This window comes from Mustelus asterias, chromosome 15 (assembly GCF_964213995.1).
Source record: "Mustelus asterias chromosome 15, sMusAst1.hap1.1, whole genome shotgun sequence".
Lineage (NCBI taxonomy): Eukaryota > Metazoa > Chordata > Chondrichthyes > Carcharhiniformes > Triakidae > Mustelus > Mustelus asterias.
Genome location: NC_135815.1, coordinates 66,244,787 through 66,260,138, shown reverse-complemented (window position 1 = coordinate 66,260,138; position 15,352 = coordinate 66,244,787). Strand labels below are relative to the sequence as shown.

At 41.8% G+C, this 15,352-nt stretch overlaps 1 protein-coding gene across 8 annotated transcripts in view; it reads left to right on the top strand.

The window, feature by feature from the left end:
* dop1a (DOP1 leucine zipper like protein A) overlaps positions 1-15,352 on the top strand; it is a 352,103-nt gene that overhangs the window by 261,186 nt on the left and 75,565 nt on the right. For 7 of the 8 annotated variants that reach the window (XR_013499663.1, XR_013499664.1, XM_078230041.1 and 4 more), the window contains 4 exons: positions 6,778-6,903; positions 9,807-9,941; positions 11,815-11,870; positions 15,003-15,107. Coding sequence is in view for 6 of the 8 variants with exons in the window: in XM_078230041.1 (XP_078086167.1) it covers positions 6,778-6,903; positions 9,807-9,941; positions 11,815-11,870; positions 15,003-15,107 (422 nt within the window). In the remaining 2 variants the exon portion in view is untranslated. The remainder of the gene's footprint in view (positions 1-6,777; positions 6,904-9,806; positions 9,942-11,814; positions 11,871-15,002; positions 15,108-15,352) is intronic. The other variant, XM_078230040.1, reaches the window with a different exon arrangement.

The window sequence follows — 15,352 nt, the reverse complement described above, 5'->3', positions numbered from 1 at the left end:
GGCCAATCGCCCTAACCCGCACATCTTTGGACTGTGGGAGGAAACCGGAGCACCCGGAGGAAACCCACGCAGACACGAGGAGAATGTGCAAACTCCACACAGACAGTGACCCGAGCCGGGAATCGAACCTGGGTCCCTGGAGCTGTGAAGCAACAGTGCTAACCACTGTGCTACCGTGCCGCCCACTTTTTTAAAAACATATTCCGAATACCAATCCCCGAACAGTGGATTTAGAAATCATAGAATCATAGAAACCCTACAGTTTCTTCCCACATCCAAAGATGTGTAGGTTAGGTGGATTAGCTATGGCAATTGCATGGTGTTATGGGGATAGGGCAGGGGAGTGGGCCTGGGTATGATTGCTCTTTTGGAGAGTTGGCGCAGATTCGATTGACTGAATGGCCTCCTTCTGCACTGTAGGGGTTCTACAAATTCTAATACAGGCCTTGTTGACCCAACCTTGATTAGAATCAGTTTTGTTGAACCGTCGTTGCACTCGTTCTTTGGCTTGTATATCCTTTCGTAGATAAGGAAACCAAAACTGCACACTCTACTCCAATGTGATCTCACCAAGGTCCTTTACAGCTGCAGTAAGACATCCGTGCTCTTGTGCTCAAGTCCTCTTGTTGTGAAGGCCAACATACCATTTGCCTTCCTAACTGCTTGTTGCACATGCATGCTTGCTTTCAGTGATTGGTGTGCAAGGACATTCAGATCCCTTTATACATCAACATTTTCCATTCTATCTGCTATCCTGTTTTTCCTACCAAAGTGGATAACTTCACTCTTATCCACATTATCATAGGATCTCTACTCTGCAGAAGAGGACCATTCGGCCCATCGAGTCTGCACCGACCCTCTAACAGAGCATCTTACGCAGGCCCTAACCTCGTAACCCCACATATTTACCCTGCTAATTCCCCTTGCCTATACTGAAGGGTGGCCAGTCAACCTAACTCACACATCTTCGGACTGTGGGAGGAAACCGGAGCATCTGGAGGAAAACAGGATGGCAGATAGAATGGAAGATGTTGATGTATAAAGGGATCTGAATGTCCTTGCACACCAATCACTGAAAGCAAGCATGCATGTGCAACAAGCAGTTAGGAAGGCAAATGGTATGTTGGCCTTCACAACAAGAGGACTTGAGCACAAGAGCACGGATGTCTTACGCAGACATGGGGAGAACTTGCAAACTCCACTCGGACAGTCACCCAAGGCCAGAATTGAATCTGGGGCTCCGGCACTGTGGCGCCATGCCACCCTTAATGTTGAGAAAATGGGACCTGCATGAATAATCACAGCCAGTATGGGAATTAAACCTGCACTGTTGCCATTGCTCTGCAGCTGTCCATCCAACTGAGATAACGAACCCCATCATATTATGTATATATATTGCATCTGCCGTAGTTTTTGCCCACTCACTCCACTTGCCTTGAAGCTGCTTAACATCCTCCTCACCATTCACATTCCCACCAAGTTTTGTGTCCTCAGCGAACTTCGAAATATCACATTTGGTTCCCTTATCCAAATCATTGATCATAGAAATCAAAGAAACCCTACAGTACAGAAAGAGGCCATTCGGCCCATCGAGTCTGCACCGACCACAAACCCACCGAGGCCCTACCCCCATATCCCTACATATTTACCCACTATTCCCTCTAACCTATGCATCTCCGAACACTAAGGGCAATTTTTTTTTTAGCATGGCCAATCAACCTAACCCGCACATCTTTGGACTGTGGGAGGAAACCGGAGCACCCGGAGAAAACCCACACAGACACGAGGAGAATGTGCAAACTCCACCCAGACAGTGACCCAAGCCGGGAATTGATGTATGTTATGAATAGCTGGAGCCCAAGCACTGATCTCTGCGGTATTCAATTAGTCATCAGCTGCTTTCTGTTTCCTGTCTGCCAGCAAATTCTGAATCCATGCCAGTATATTACCCCCAATCCCATGTGTTTTAATTTTGCACACTAATCATTTCTGTGGGACTTTACCAAAAGCTTTCTAGAAATTCAAATGCACAAATCCACTGGTTCTGCTTTACCATTTCTACTCGTTACGTCCTCAAAAAATTCCGGTAGGTTTGTCGAGCATGATTTCCCTTTCATAAATCCATGTTACTTTGTCTAATCCTGTTGATATTGTCTATGTGTCCTATTACCACATCCTTTATAATAGACCCTAGCACTTTCCCTACTTCTGAGTTTGAGTGTGGGTGGGAGGTGAGTTGCTCTTTAGAAGGTGTAACAGTGGGTAAGATTGATAGGAATTTGGGATGGGAAGGTAGTTGGATTAGGCAGTTTGATTTGATTTATTATTGTCACATGTATTAACATACAGTGAAAAGTATTGTTTCTTGCGTGCTATACAGACAAAACATATCGTTCATAGAGAAGGAAACAAGAGTGTGCAGAATGTAGTGTTACAGTCATAGCTAGGGTGTAGAGAAAGATCAACTTAATGCAAGCTAGGTCCATTCAAAAGTCTGATGGCAGCAGGGAAGAAGCTGTTCTTGAGTTGGTACGTGACCTCAGACTTTTGTATCTTTTACCCGAAGGAAGAAGGTGGAAGAGAGAATGTCTGGGGTGCGTGGGGTCCGTAATTATGCTGTCTGCTTTACTGAGGCAGTGGGAAGTGTAGGCAGAGTCAATGGACGGGAGGCTGGTTTGTGTGATGATTGGGCTACATTTCACAACTTTTGAAGTTCTTTGCGGTCTTGGTCAGAGCAGGAGCCATATCAAGCTGTGATAAAGACAGAAAGAATGCTTTCTATGGTGCATCTGTAAAAGTTGGTGAGAGTCGTAGCTGACATGTCAAATTTCCTTAGTCTTCTGAGAAAGTAAAGGTGTTAGTGGGCTTTCTTAACTATAGTGTCAGCATGGGGAACCAGGACAGGTTGTTGGTGATCTAGACGCCTAAAAACTTGAAGCTCTCGACCCTTTCTACTTCGTCCCCATTGATGTAGACAGGGGCATGTTCTCCTTTACGCTTCCTGAAGTTGATGACAATCTCCTTCGTTTTGTTGACATCGAGGGAGAGATTATTGTTGCCGCGCCAGTTCACCAGATTCTCCATCTCATTCCTGTACTCTGTCTCATCATTGTTTGAGATCTGACTCACTATGGTGGTGTCGTCAGCAAACTTGAAAATCGAATTGGAGGGAAATTTGGCCACACAGTCACAGGTATATAAGCAGTATAGTAGGGGGCTGAGAACACAGCCTTATAGGACACCGGTGTTGAGGATGATCGTGGAGGAAGTGTTATTGCCTATTCTTACTGATTCTGGTCTGTGAGTTAGGAATTTCAGGATCCAGTTGCAGAGGGAGGTGCCGAGGCCCAGGCCACGGAGTTTGGCGATGAGTTTTGTGGGAATAATAGTGTTGAAGGCTGAGCTGTGGTCAATAAATAGGAGTCTGACATAGGTGAGATTCCTATTGTGAGACCCAACACAGTTGAGTCGGGGACATGGGTAGTGTTGTGAAGTTGGGTAGAATAATTGTAGATTGGTGTTTGTAAAATTGTAAAAAGCTAGGAAGAAAGCATTGCATAGTCTCTTTAAAAGGTGGTGCTTTTTCAGTTAAAAAAAATGCAAGCACTCAAGGAGCCCCAAACTGAAACATAGAATCATAGAAACCCTACAGTGCAGAAAGAGGCCATTTGGCCCATCGGGTCTGCACCGACCACAATCCCACCCAGGCCCTACCCCCATATCCCTACACATTTATCCACTAATCCCTCTAACCTACGCATCTCAGGATACTAAGAGGCAATTTTAGCATGGCCAATCAACCTAACCCGCACATCTTTGGACTGTGGGAGGAAACCGGAGCACCCGGAGGAAACCCACGCAGACACAAGGAGAACATGCAAACTCCACACAGACAGTGACCCAAGCCGGGAATCGAACCCAGGTCCCTGGAGCTGTGAAGCAGCAGTGCTAACCACTGTGCTACTGTGCCGCCCCATAACATTTGCATCATTTGTATCGAAAAGCCAAGCAGCAGTTTTTAATAAGACAGCAGGCTTTTGAATTTAGCCAATCAGTGTGAATTAGGCACTTAGATACCAAGAATCTATTAAATTTAAATTTGATGGTTTGACAACCTAGGACCAATCCTAGGAAATATTGATGTGTCATCACAGGTATGAAAGAAGAGGGCAGTGGGACAAAAAGGAGAGAGCAACTGCCACATCTCTCAGCTCCAGTTCAAAGCACCATCTAGATAGCAAAGGTACTAAAGAAGAAAGAAGTTCCAGATACAAGAATCAACAGAGAAGGCCCAGAATATGCCGGAAGAGACAAAACCTGGTTGCAATTTAGAGAGTAACTAAATTCTATATTTTAATGATTGGGATTGTATTTATTGGAACACCATACCATTAGAATCTTGTTTAATTCGGTTTGTTAATAGTTTAGTTAATTTGTTCACTGTTAGTTATATAAATTATGTGTTGATTTTGGAGTGAGTGTCAGGGATTTATTTTGTATTTAACCACTAGAAGTAGCTGAAGCGCAGTGACACCACCTCACACACTTTTTACAGATTATAAGGCGAGGTACTCCTCTTTGGGTGTTTTGGTGTTATTTCTCAGAGGGGGGATCAACCTCCGCTTTATACAGTAGTCAGATTGGGGGTGTGGGTAGTCAGGATGGGAGTTAGATGAGGGGATGGCAATTAGGTGAGGGGATGGCAATGTGGGTTCTGCTGCTGATCCATGACCTAGACCAAAAAGTAAACAGTGGGACCATACTAGGGTCAATATCTGAGTAAGTATTATGCATCTAGCTCAAATCTCCGACCCCGAGGAAAGCATCAGAGAAATTCTCATAGGCTGATCGGAAATTTCCTGGACAATTATCATGTGGGTAAGAACTTCCAATGGGTCCCAAAGCAAAACAGTAACATGCATCTCATCAACATTTACTGATGTTGGCATTGTAAGATCCAAGCCAACATGTTTGGGAATGATCAGATTTAAGTGACTGAATAGGAATAGTGCAGAGTATCCATTTTGGACAAGGGACCTTTTTTACAATTTTGATTCTGGGCGGACTTGAAACTGAGTGTTTCAGATCCAACTTTTACACCTGTTCTCAGGCGCCCCCATACACACTCTGCCTGAAAAAATATCAACGATTTCAAATCGCGCTGCACAAGCCTGTGGGCGGGGCTAATGTGCCCACAACCCTGCAGCTTTGATCAGCGCCTCCAACTGCGCATGCACAGGGGAAAAAAAAGGATAGAATGCGGCTCCCCTGCCACATCGGTCCTGGGCCGGATAATGCTTCCCCTGGCCCCCACAGACAATCTCCCCCCCCCCCCCCCCAATCACCCAGACCGATCGCGGCCCCCCCCCCCCCACTGATCTCAGGCAGAGTGGCGGTGGACCCCCCTTGCCCCTCACTGATCACAGGCAGAGTGGCAGCGGATGCCTCCCTTCCTCCTCACTGACCTCAGGCAGAGTGGCAGTGGATCCCCCCCCCCCCCCCAACCGATCTCAAGCAGAGAGCCGTCGGCTCCACCTTCCCCCCCCCTCCCCCGTTTCGGTCATGGTCCCGATCACGGCCATTTTCGGGGCTTGGTAAAGGAGGAACCGGCACGGAGGTGGGCACGGATCATGCTACTTGCCTCTCGGATCGCACTACTTGCCGAAAGCGGGCGCAACTTGATGGTAAAATCAGGCCCAAAGTAAATGATAAGGATTTTGCAGACAGTGATGAGCAAATTACATTAGTCATTCGTTACTATAACACTTGCCACAGACTTTCTGTGAGCTTTTGCACTAGAACTTGCAGTGATTAAAATCCAGAATAGGGCAGCTTCCTCAACAGCAGGTATTGGACCTTTACAAACAGGGATTGTTCATCTGTTTAACAATCGGATTGAAGAATCCTTGTTGAGACAGGTAGAATCTAAAGTAGGAAGTGTAAGTTACAAGTGAAAGTTAAATCAATCATGAACTGAAACTAAAATAAAGTAAAGAAAGATGGAATTGAGAGGCAGAAAAAAAAGTGAGATAAAAATTGATCTTAAATATTTCCAACAATAACTAAAAGCGAGACTCCATTCTCAGCTAATTTTCAGCGCCAAAGAAGTTGTTTAGCAATAATTAAGATTTAATCACCTCTTAAAAATTCACTTAAAGTAGACTGAGCAAGCTCTTTTTTTCTAATAAGTTTAATAGAGTTTTAATATCTTGTGGGTAAGTCCTTCAACTGTACATTGTGCATGTTTCGTTGTCAAGTTTCTCAGCAAGATACTCACCTGGAGCAGCTTCTGGAGAAGCAGGGTAGCATCTTTGAGTTTTAAGAATGTTTTTTATTCTTTCATGGAATATTAGTGTCACTGACAAGACTAGCATTTGTTGCCCATCCCTAATTGCCCATAACTTAATATGCAATTGCTGGAAGTTGCTGCTGATTTATTCTTTAATACGATGAGCATTGTTAACTTTACTATTGTGTTGAATCTATGCCATGATTGCAGTTTGCAGCACTAGCTTTTAACTATACTTAACTGGCCTGCACTTTAGCACTTCTCTCTGGTACTTTCCAAATGTTTAATCTTGTAACTTTTATAAAGCTGAGATAAATGGCTATAGACGAAAATGAAATGAATATCTGATTAACTTTGCTCCTTTTCACAATATATAATCAATTCAGAAATGTAGGATCATTCAGTTGTTTCAGATATCTGATTGTGATTTGTTTCCTTGTATTGATTATTATTAGTGAAATCTGTGTTGTTCATTCCTCCCTGACCAGAGCCTTCGACAACAGATTTTAGAGCTCTTGGGCCCCATCTCAATGAACCATGGTGTACACTTCATGGCTGCTATTGCTTTTGTCTGGAATGAGAGGAGAGGGAACACGAGCACCACTAGAAACAAAGTAAGGTTCAACTCCTTTGCAGAGTGATGTTTGCAGTGGAATTATATTTTCTGTAGTTGGCTGTCAAAACTACTGAATGCCGTTCTCACCAAGATGGACTTCATCGTCATTGGCTAATCCATTTGGTATTTTCTATTGTTACAAACAAAATTCTAGAACATAAAAATAAATAGGAAAGAAGTAGACCATTTAGCCCATTGAGTCTGTTCTGCCACTCGATAAGATTGTGACCAATCTGTTGTGGCCGTAATGTCAGTTTCTTGCCTGTACCCCATTACCCTTGATTCTCTTGTTAATAAAAAATCTGTCTAACTCAGCTTTGTATATATTCAATGACCCAGCCTCCTCTGATCTCTGTGGAAGAAAATTCCAAAGACTAACAATCTTTTGAGAGAAGAAATCCCCCTGACCATTGTCTTAAATGATAGACACTTTAAACTGTGCTCCCTAGTTCTAGATTCTCCCATGCGAGGAAATTTTCTCTCAACGTTTACCCTGTCAAGTCTCCTCAGAATCTTACATATTTCAGTAAAATCACTTCTCATTCTTCTAAACTCCAAGAAGTATAGACAATTCCTTCATCCAAGGAGTCAGCCAAGTGAACCTTCTCAGCTTCCAATGCAAATACATCCTTCCTTAAGTAAGGAGATCAAAACTGTACACAGTGCTGAAGTGCAGTCTTGCCACTGCACTAAGACTTCCCTACTTTTATCTTTGAGTCCCCTTGCAATGGAAGGCTAACATTCCATTTGTCTTCCTAATAACCTGCCATACCTGCATGCTCTGTACTTGTACATCGAAGCTCTTAATTACCTGTGAATGTTGGGCTACTCCACCTATATATTCTGTGCCTGCGCGTCTCTCTCCACTTCACCTGGCGAAGGAGCAGCGCTCCGGCAGCTTGTGATTTCAAATAAACGTGTTGGACTATAACCTGGTGTCATGTGACCTGTCATCTTAAGAACATAAGAAATCTTGTCCACTCTAGTCCAACACCGGCATCTCCACATTTTGAAAATTCATATACACCACATGAACTGTATTACCCTTATTAAGCTTCTCTGTTACTTCCTCAAAAAACTCCAGCAAGTTAGTTAAACATGGTTTTTCCTTAATGAATCCATGCTGGCTTTCCTTAATTATCATAGTGACTATTGAGTTTATCCTGAACTGTAGTTTCCAGAAATTTTCCTACCGTTGATGTCAAACAAACTGTCTGTAGTTGCTGACATTATCCTTGCGCCCCTTTTTGAACAAGGGGTGTAACATTTGCAGTTCTCCAGTCTTCTGGCTCCATCCCGTGTCTAAGGAAGACTGGAATTATCACTGGTGCTCTGTAATTTCTACTCTCACTTCCCTCAGTAGCCTTGAATGCATTTATTATTTTCAGTAAAGAGAGCCTTTCTAACACCACCTCCCTCTCCATTGTAAATCTTCTAGTGTACCAGTTACCTTCTCTCTCATTTTGGCCTGGGTAGCATCTTCTTCCTTTGTAAAAACAGATCATTCCAATAATATTCTGCTTTTCTATTCTTCTTGCCCATCTGGACAGCCTCACATTTGCCACAATATTTGACTTATCTGTATCCATTTGCAACCTCTGCACCTTCCCCACAGCTTGCTTTCCTACATACCATTTTATCATCTGAAAATTTGGCCACAACACAGTTTATCCCTTATTGAAGTCATTAATATACATCGTAAATAGTTGAGGTCCTAGCTCTGCTCCCTGCGGCACTCCACTGGTTACAGTTTGCCAACTGTAAAATTATCTATTTATCCTGACTCTCTGGTCCCTGTTAGTTAGCCAATCCTCTATTCATGTTAATGTATCACCCCCAACACCATGAGCTCTGGGCTGGAATTCTCCCGTCTCGCATGCCCTGCTACTGGCGAGACCAGAGAATATGGCAATCCACTAAATCTCCATTCACAGCAGTGGGACTGAGAATCCCAGCTGCAGGCGAGGTAGGAGAATTCTGCTCTTATCTTTTACATGACACTTCATTGAATCCCTCTTGCAAATCCAATACATTTGGTGCATTGGAATTGGCAACCTTTAGTTCTATTATGTTCCTTATTTTTGTCATCCTGTGTGTTTTGTCACAGGTTCAAAAGGTTACTGCACCATTTTAAAATTTGCACAATATGCTGCACTGATCAATAAAAGGAAAAATGATTGTGATTATTTTAAGTTCTCCTCTCCCTTCCCCACCTGCTTTTCTACCATTCTTGGGCCTGCTTTTTATATCTTCTACTGTTAAGACAGATACAAAATTCTTGTTCAAAGCCTCTGCACCATTTTAAAATTTACACAAGAAATTATATGCTGCACTGATCAATAAGGGGAACCAAGAAAATGGCAGTGACTTTTTTGAACTTATGAGAAAAAGTTCTCAAGCGGCCAACATGAGACCTACCAGATGCCTGCCTGAAAAATCAGTTTGGTCATGTGACAGTTTAAAAGCATTGCCCTGCTCATGTGGCGATCTAAACATCAGCATCTTAAAAACAGGAGCCAATTCATCAATGAAAAGTTTTAAATTATTTACATCAAGTTGAAATCTACTTTTGCTTTGTTGTTTAACTGATTCTAGAGAATGAGGAGCCTTGTTGCACAAGTCGGGAAATGCACACCAAGCATCCCAAAATGGCATGCAGTTGACATGACAACTTGTCATGTTGTTTTTTCTTGTTTCCCCCAAACTATAACCTCACTGTGGCCAGTGTATTATTCTGATTTCATTTCAATTAGAATGTGCCCAATTTCCTTTGCTTGTTAAATTCAGTAAGCACCATGAATGGCAGCTTGTCAAGCTATACTGTGGTGATTGGTTTTCTGTAAGACTGATTTATTTAAGAGCATTTGAAGATCAAGTATTGACGTTACAATTTATTTAAAGGTTATTCCTGTACCCTGTCCTGAACAGTTGTTGTTGGTGGAACTAGTGCGCTGTATTAGTGTAATGAGGGCTGAGACTGTTATGCAGACAGTAAAGGAAGTGTTGAAACAGCCACCAGCCTCAACCAAAGAAAAGGTATGTTGAGTATCAATTGCAAAAGAGTTAGTACCGTTTAATTGTTATTTATTTTGTTGCTGTTTGCATCTAATTTGAACCATTACTTGTACCATGTTTTAATATCAATCAGAAACTGGCTATAGTCAAAAGCCATAGCCATCGTATCAGTACTTTGGATTAATGAAACACTTATTTTTCTCTGACTACATGTGAATTTTGTCAACTTAAATGACACAACTACCTATTCTTTGCCTTCCCTTACAAGATAACCAATAGCAATCCTTATAAAATTGAAATCATGTGCACATAGTGTGCAGTCTTATTCACAGGAATCCTAATTAGTTATTCTTTTGTGCTTATACAGGACCTCTGAGACGTGTTATTTTTCATTAAAGGTTTTTAATGGCTTGAAGTTTTTGGTAGGATGTCTGTTGATCCTTTCACATTTCACTCTGTTCGATGCTTCTTCGTGAATTGTGAAGCATACATGATACCAAAAACACAAAATGTTGGACATGCTCAGCAAGCAGTATCTGCAAATTGAGAAACCGAGTTAATATTTCAAATCAGTAACTTTTCATCAGAACTGGATGTTGGAGATTTAAATGTTTTCGGACAAATACTGAAACAAATATGGGGTGGGGGTATGGTGGAAGACGGGAGTGATTAAATTATGAAAGGGATAATAGCATAAGGAAAAACAGTGGTGATGGAAGAAGTAAAAAAACAAAAGATGGGTCTAGAGGAACTCTTAATGGCAACAGAACCATTTCCAGCATCTGTTACCCAAAAAGAAACAGTGATTCGGAAGCAGAAAAGTGATTGGTTGGTGAATATTTCTCTCTTTTCTCTCTCTGAACTGCAGAATTTGTTTAAACTAAGGGACATGAAGTTATATTTTCAACGGATAATAGTGAATTAATAATAAGAATTTAAGCCCAGAGCATGTCCAGAGACATTAAAATAAATAGATTAAACAAGGTGCTAGCTAGATAGATGTGGATGGGCAACTGACACCTGTTCCTTGCAATTCCTGTATCATGTGAGAACTTCAGGACACTTCATGTGTCTTATGGACTGTGTGAGTAGGAAGTGCCTCCAGGTGCTTGAGCATCGGGTTCCCAAACTTGAAAGGGGTAGTTGGAGTCACTGCGCAGTATCAAGGAAGGCAAAAGTTTCTAGGATTGTATTACGTTTCCCAGCACCAGATTCACTAATGTCTCCTTCCTAGTTGGACTGGGCAAGGATGTTTTCCTGGATGTTTTATAGAAATTCCTCTCCCTCCTTGCTCTTTACCCAGATGTAATGACAGTTCTAAAGGCGTGTACAAGGACAGGGAGGGACGTGGGGTGGGCTCCGGCCCAGCCCTAATCCCTGTCCTGGCAGGGACCAAAAATCCAGCTGTTTATATCTCTTCACAGATTCTGCCTGACATGCTAAGCATTTCTAGCATTTTCTGCTTTAATTTCAGATTTCCAGCATTGGCATTTTATTCCTGTTTTCTATTTTCTTATCCATCTTCTTTGAGTCCTTCAGTTGATTTTTAAGTAGTGCATCATGTTCAATTTAGACCGTTTTCTGTACACCAATCTCTCTGTATTCCCTAGCTTCTCTTAGAATATCAGGCTCTTCTTCCCCAAGGTGCTTGATGTTATACTCGACCTCTACATAATGTACATTGTTTGTGGCTCTTCTTATCTGCTTGGCGATTCTTTAGTAATTGAGTGCAGTGCGGTACTCTCTTGTACAGTGGAGCACCAGTGGGCACTGCAGACATTGTAAAAACATGCGACAGTCAGTGTGTGGTGATGACCAAAGGTTACTTGTTAAAAATGCAAGAACATTCTATTTAAAATTAAACAATTTGTCTTACAAGTATTTTGTGTTTCAGAAACAGCTCCCACTGGAAGTTTGTATGCTGCAGTTTTTCTATGCATACGTACAGAGGTAAGCTGCTTTAATTGTACTGTGTATATAATATCCAGAACGTCCCTTCACAGTCTGTGGCAGGCAGTTTGTCTGATGCAGGACTTCAATTTTATCCAGTCTGATTAAACCATATGAAAATCAAGAGTTTTAAAAGGATAGTAGTAATAAAAGCAATGTATCTGGATTATGTATCTGAATATGGTGACATCATGGTCATGTTAATAGATCAGTAATCCTGGGAAATTTAAATTCAATTGATAACATAAAATCTGGAATAAAAACCTGGTTCAGTTACAATAATCATGAAACCTATCCGGTTCAATATTCTCCTTTTAGGGAAGGAAATCTGCTGTACTCATCTGGTTGGGCCTCTGTGACTATGGAACCAGAGCAAAACTATTGACCCTTAACTGCTTTCTGAAATTGTCTGACAAGCCCTCATATTCAAGAAAGTGGCTCAGCATCACCTTCTCAAGGGCAGTTGAGGATGAGCAATAAATGCCAGCAACACCCATATCAAGAATATATTTAATTTTAAATAAACAGAAAATGCTCGAAAAACTCAGCTGGTCTGGCAGCATCTGTGGAGAGAGAAGCAGAGTTAACATTTTGAGTCTGTATGACTCTTCAGAGCTAAAGAGGGGAAGAAATGTGATGGATTCTATACTGTTAAGAGGAGTGGAGCAGTTGGAGCTAAATAGAAGGTCATGGATTCAATGTTAGGTCCAAAAGGCTGTAAAGCCTGATTGGAAGATGCAGTACTGTTCCTCCAGTCTGCAATGGACTTCACTGGAACATTGCAATGTGCCAAGGATAGATATGTGGACATGAGCGCAAGATTGAGAGTTGAACTGGCAAGCGACAGGGTCATGCTGATGTAGTATAAAAGTGTGTGTGTAGACGGTGGCGGCGGGCGCGGTCCGGAAGGGATTTCAGCTACGGAACGTGAAGGGTTAACAATACTAATGAATACCACTTATTGATGGTACTAGAACTGTGAGATGTTACATGTTACTAAAACAATAGGGACAGGACATGTACACTACAAGGCACAGATCAGAAGCATGTCGAGGACAGGAGGACTTGAGGGTTCAAGCAAAGTTGCATAACATGAAGAGAGTAGTTAGTAAAGCATATAGGATCTTGAGCTTCATAAACAGTGGCATTGAGTACAATGCAGGGAAGTTCAGATGAACATTTATAAAGTTCTGATCAGGCCATAACTAGAATATTCCAACCAGTTTTCATCATCACACTTTAGGAAGAATGCAAGGGTCTTGGAGATGGTGCAGAAGAGATTTATCAGAATAGTTCTAGGGATGAAGAACTTTAGGTACAAGGTGAGGTTTGTGAAGTTGGGGTTATTTTCCCTGAAACAAAGCTGATCAAGGAGAGATGTGATAGAGGTGTACAAGAATTTGACAGGTTGAGATAGGGTGAATGAAGGAAACCTGTTCTATTAGTTGATCGTACAAGGGCTAAGGAACAGAGATTTCAGGTTTTGGGCAAGAAATGTGAAGGAGATGTGAGAAAGAACGTTTTTATGCAGTGAGTGGTAATCACCTGAAACTTGCTACCTGAGAGTGTGGTGGTAGTGGAGACGATGAATGATTTCAAAGGGAAATTGGATGGGCACTTGAAGGAAATAATCTTATGGACATAGAGCAGCGGAATGGGATAATTTGGATTGTTCTGCAGAGATCTGTCCAGGACTCAATGGTCATAGATAGGGTGAACAGTTGGAAGCTTTTTCCCAGAGCAGAAATGACAATTACAAGGAGGCACAAGTTCGAGCTAATGGGGGAAAAGTCCAGTTGAGCTGTGCGGGGGAAGTTTTTTACACAGTGGGTGGTGGGGGCCTGAAATGTACTGCCAAGTGAAGTGTATGAGGCAGACACATTAGCGACATTTAAGACTTATCTGAATAGGCACATGAACAGACAGGGAATAAAGGGATATAAGTAGTTGGTCTAGATAGGGCAACGTGATCGGCACAGGCTTGGAGGGCAGAAGGACCTGCTCCTGTGCTATATTGTTCTTTGTTCAAATGGCCTCTTGTGCTGTAATAATGGAGACTCTATACTCCAAGAATATCCAAAGATTTTATTTTTATAGAAATGTAGAGTAAAAGGATAACTAAAGAAATATCAGGACCAAGTGGGGACCATAAGGGTAACCTGTGTGTGGAGGCGAAAGATCTATGTATGGATCTTAATGAAAACTTTGAGCCTAGTTTCACAAACAAGAGTGATGATACAAAGATCGGAATGTGGGAGGGGAATTATGAAATCTTTGATTAAATTAACATAATGAGGGAGGAAATATTAAGGCATAACATCTTTGAAAGTGGATAAATCCTAGACCTGGTTGAAATGTACCTTGTGCTGTTAAGGGTCGCCAGTGAAGATTTAGCAGAACCCCGACCATCATTTTTGAACCCTGTCTTCGCCAGAAGACTGGAGGGCAGTTAATATTCCCATTATTGTTACAATCCCTGTAGAGACTGCTAACATTTAGAAAGGGATTTGAATTTCTAGCATCCATGGTCGATGGGTGTTTTTGTGACTGGAAAACTATTTAATTTTAAGTTTTTAATCTAAAAGATTTTGGACCAAGAATCAGAAAGTGGGATTAGGCTGGCTTGCTCCTTGTCAATAAGTGCTGAAACAATGTGGAAAATATCTTCCTTCCGTGATCTAATTTTCTATGATTCTACTAAAGAAAAGTGTTTCTTATGTAACAGTCAGTGGAGATACCCATGCAGAAAATAAATGAAGTATCTGATGATTGTAAAACCATACAAATAGCAATCAGTACTGTGTAACAGTGGAACATGATTTGGCTACTGGTTGTCTATGCATGTCTGTTGCTGCCTTATTACAGACGTTTCACTAAAAAGAATCGGTAACTGAAGGCTGGATAATTCCAGTAGGAGGGAAGTAAAATATATGCTGCTACTGCTGTCTGTTAATCTGCTAATAGCATTGGTACAGGTTGTCTAATATTTCTTGGCAGCAGGTAAGACCCTACTGGGAAAAGGAGGAAAGTTATCCCATGTAAAGTTCAACATAAAATAGGAATATTTTTTGATTGTAAGCTACACTTTTTAAAAAGAAAAGCTTTCTTACCTGACTGACCTTCTTTTCACAGGATTTCAGTGCAGAATTTGGTAGACAGCTGGCCATCTCTTTTGACGTTGCTGAAAGATTCTGTTCAATTGTATCTACCACCACCTGCACAATTCCTCATCCTTGGGTAAGAAGGACTACTGAAATTCTTAAGGGCAGGAGGAGCAGAGAGGCAGGATCTGTATTCTTATGGAATAATTCAACATGGACTTGAAGGTTGTTTATAAATGGAATTTATTAGAGTGCAATGACTACAGGCTTCTGACACATTGAGTGGAATTCTCCATTTTTTTCTAAGTATGGTGGTGGGTGCTTCTGGTGGTGCCATTCCCAAAATGGTGTGAAATCAGGTTCAATTCAGCACTTGAGGCC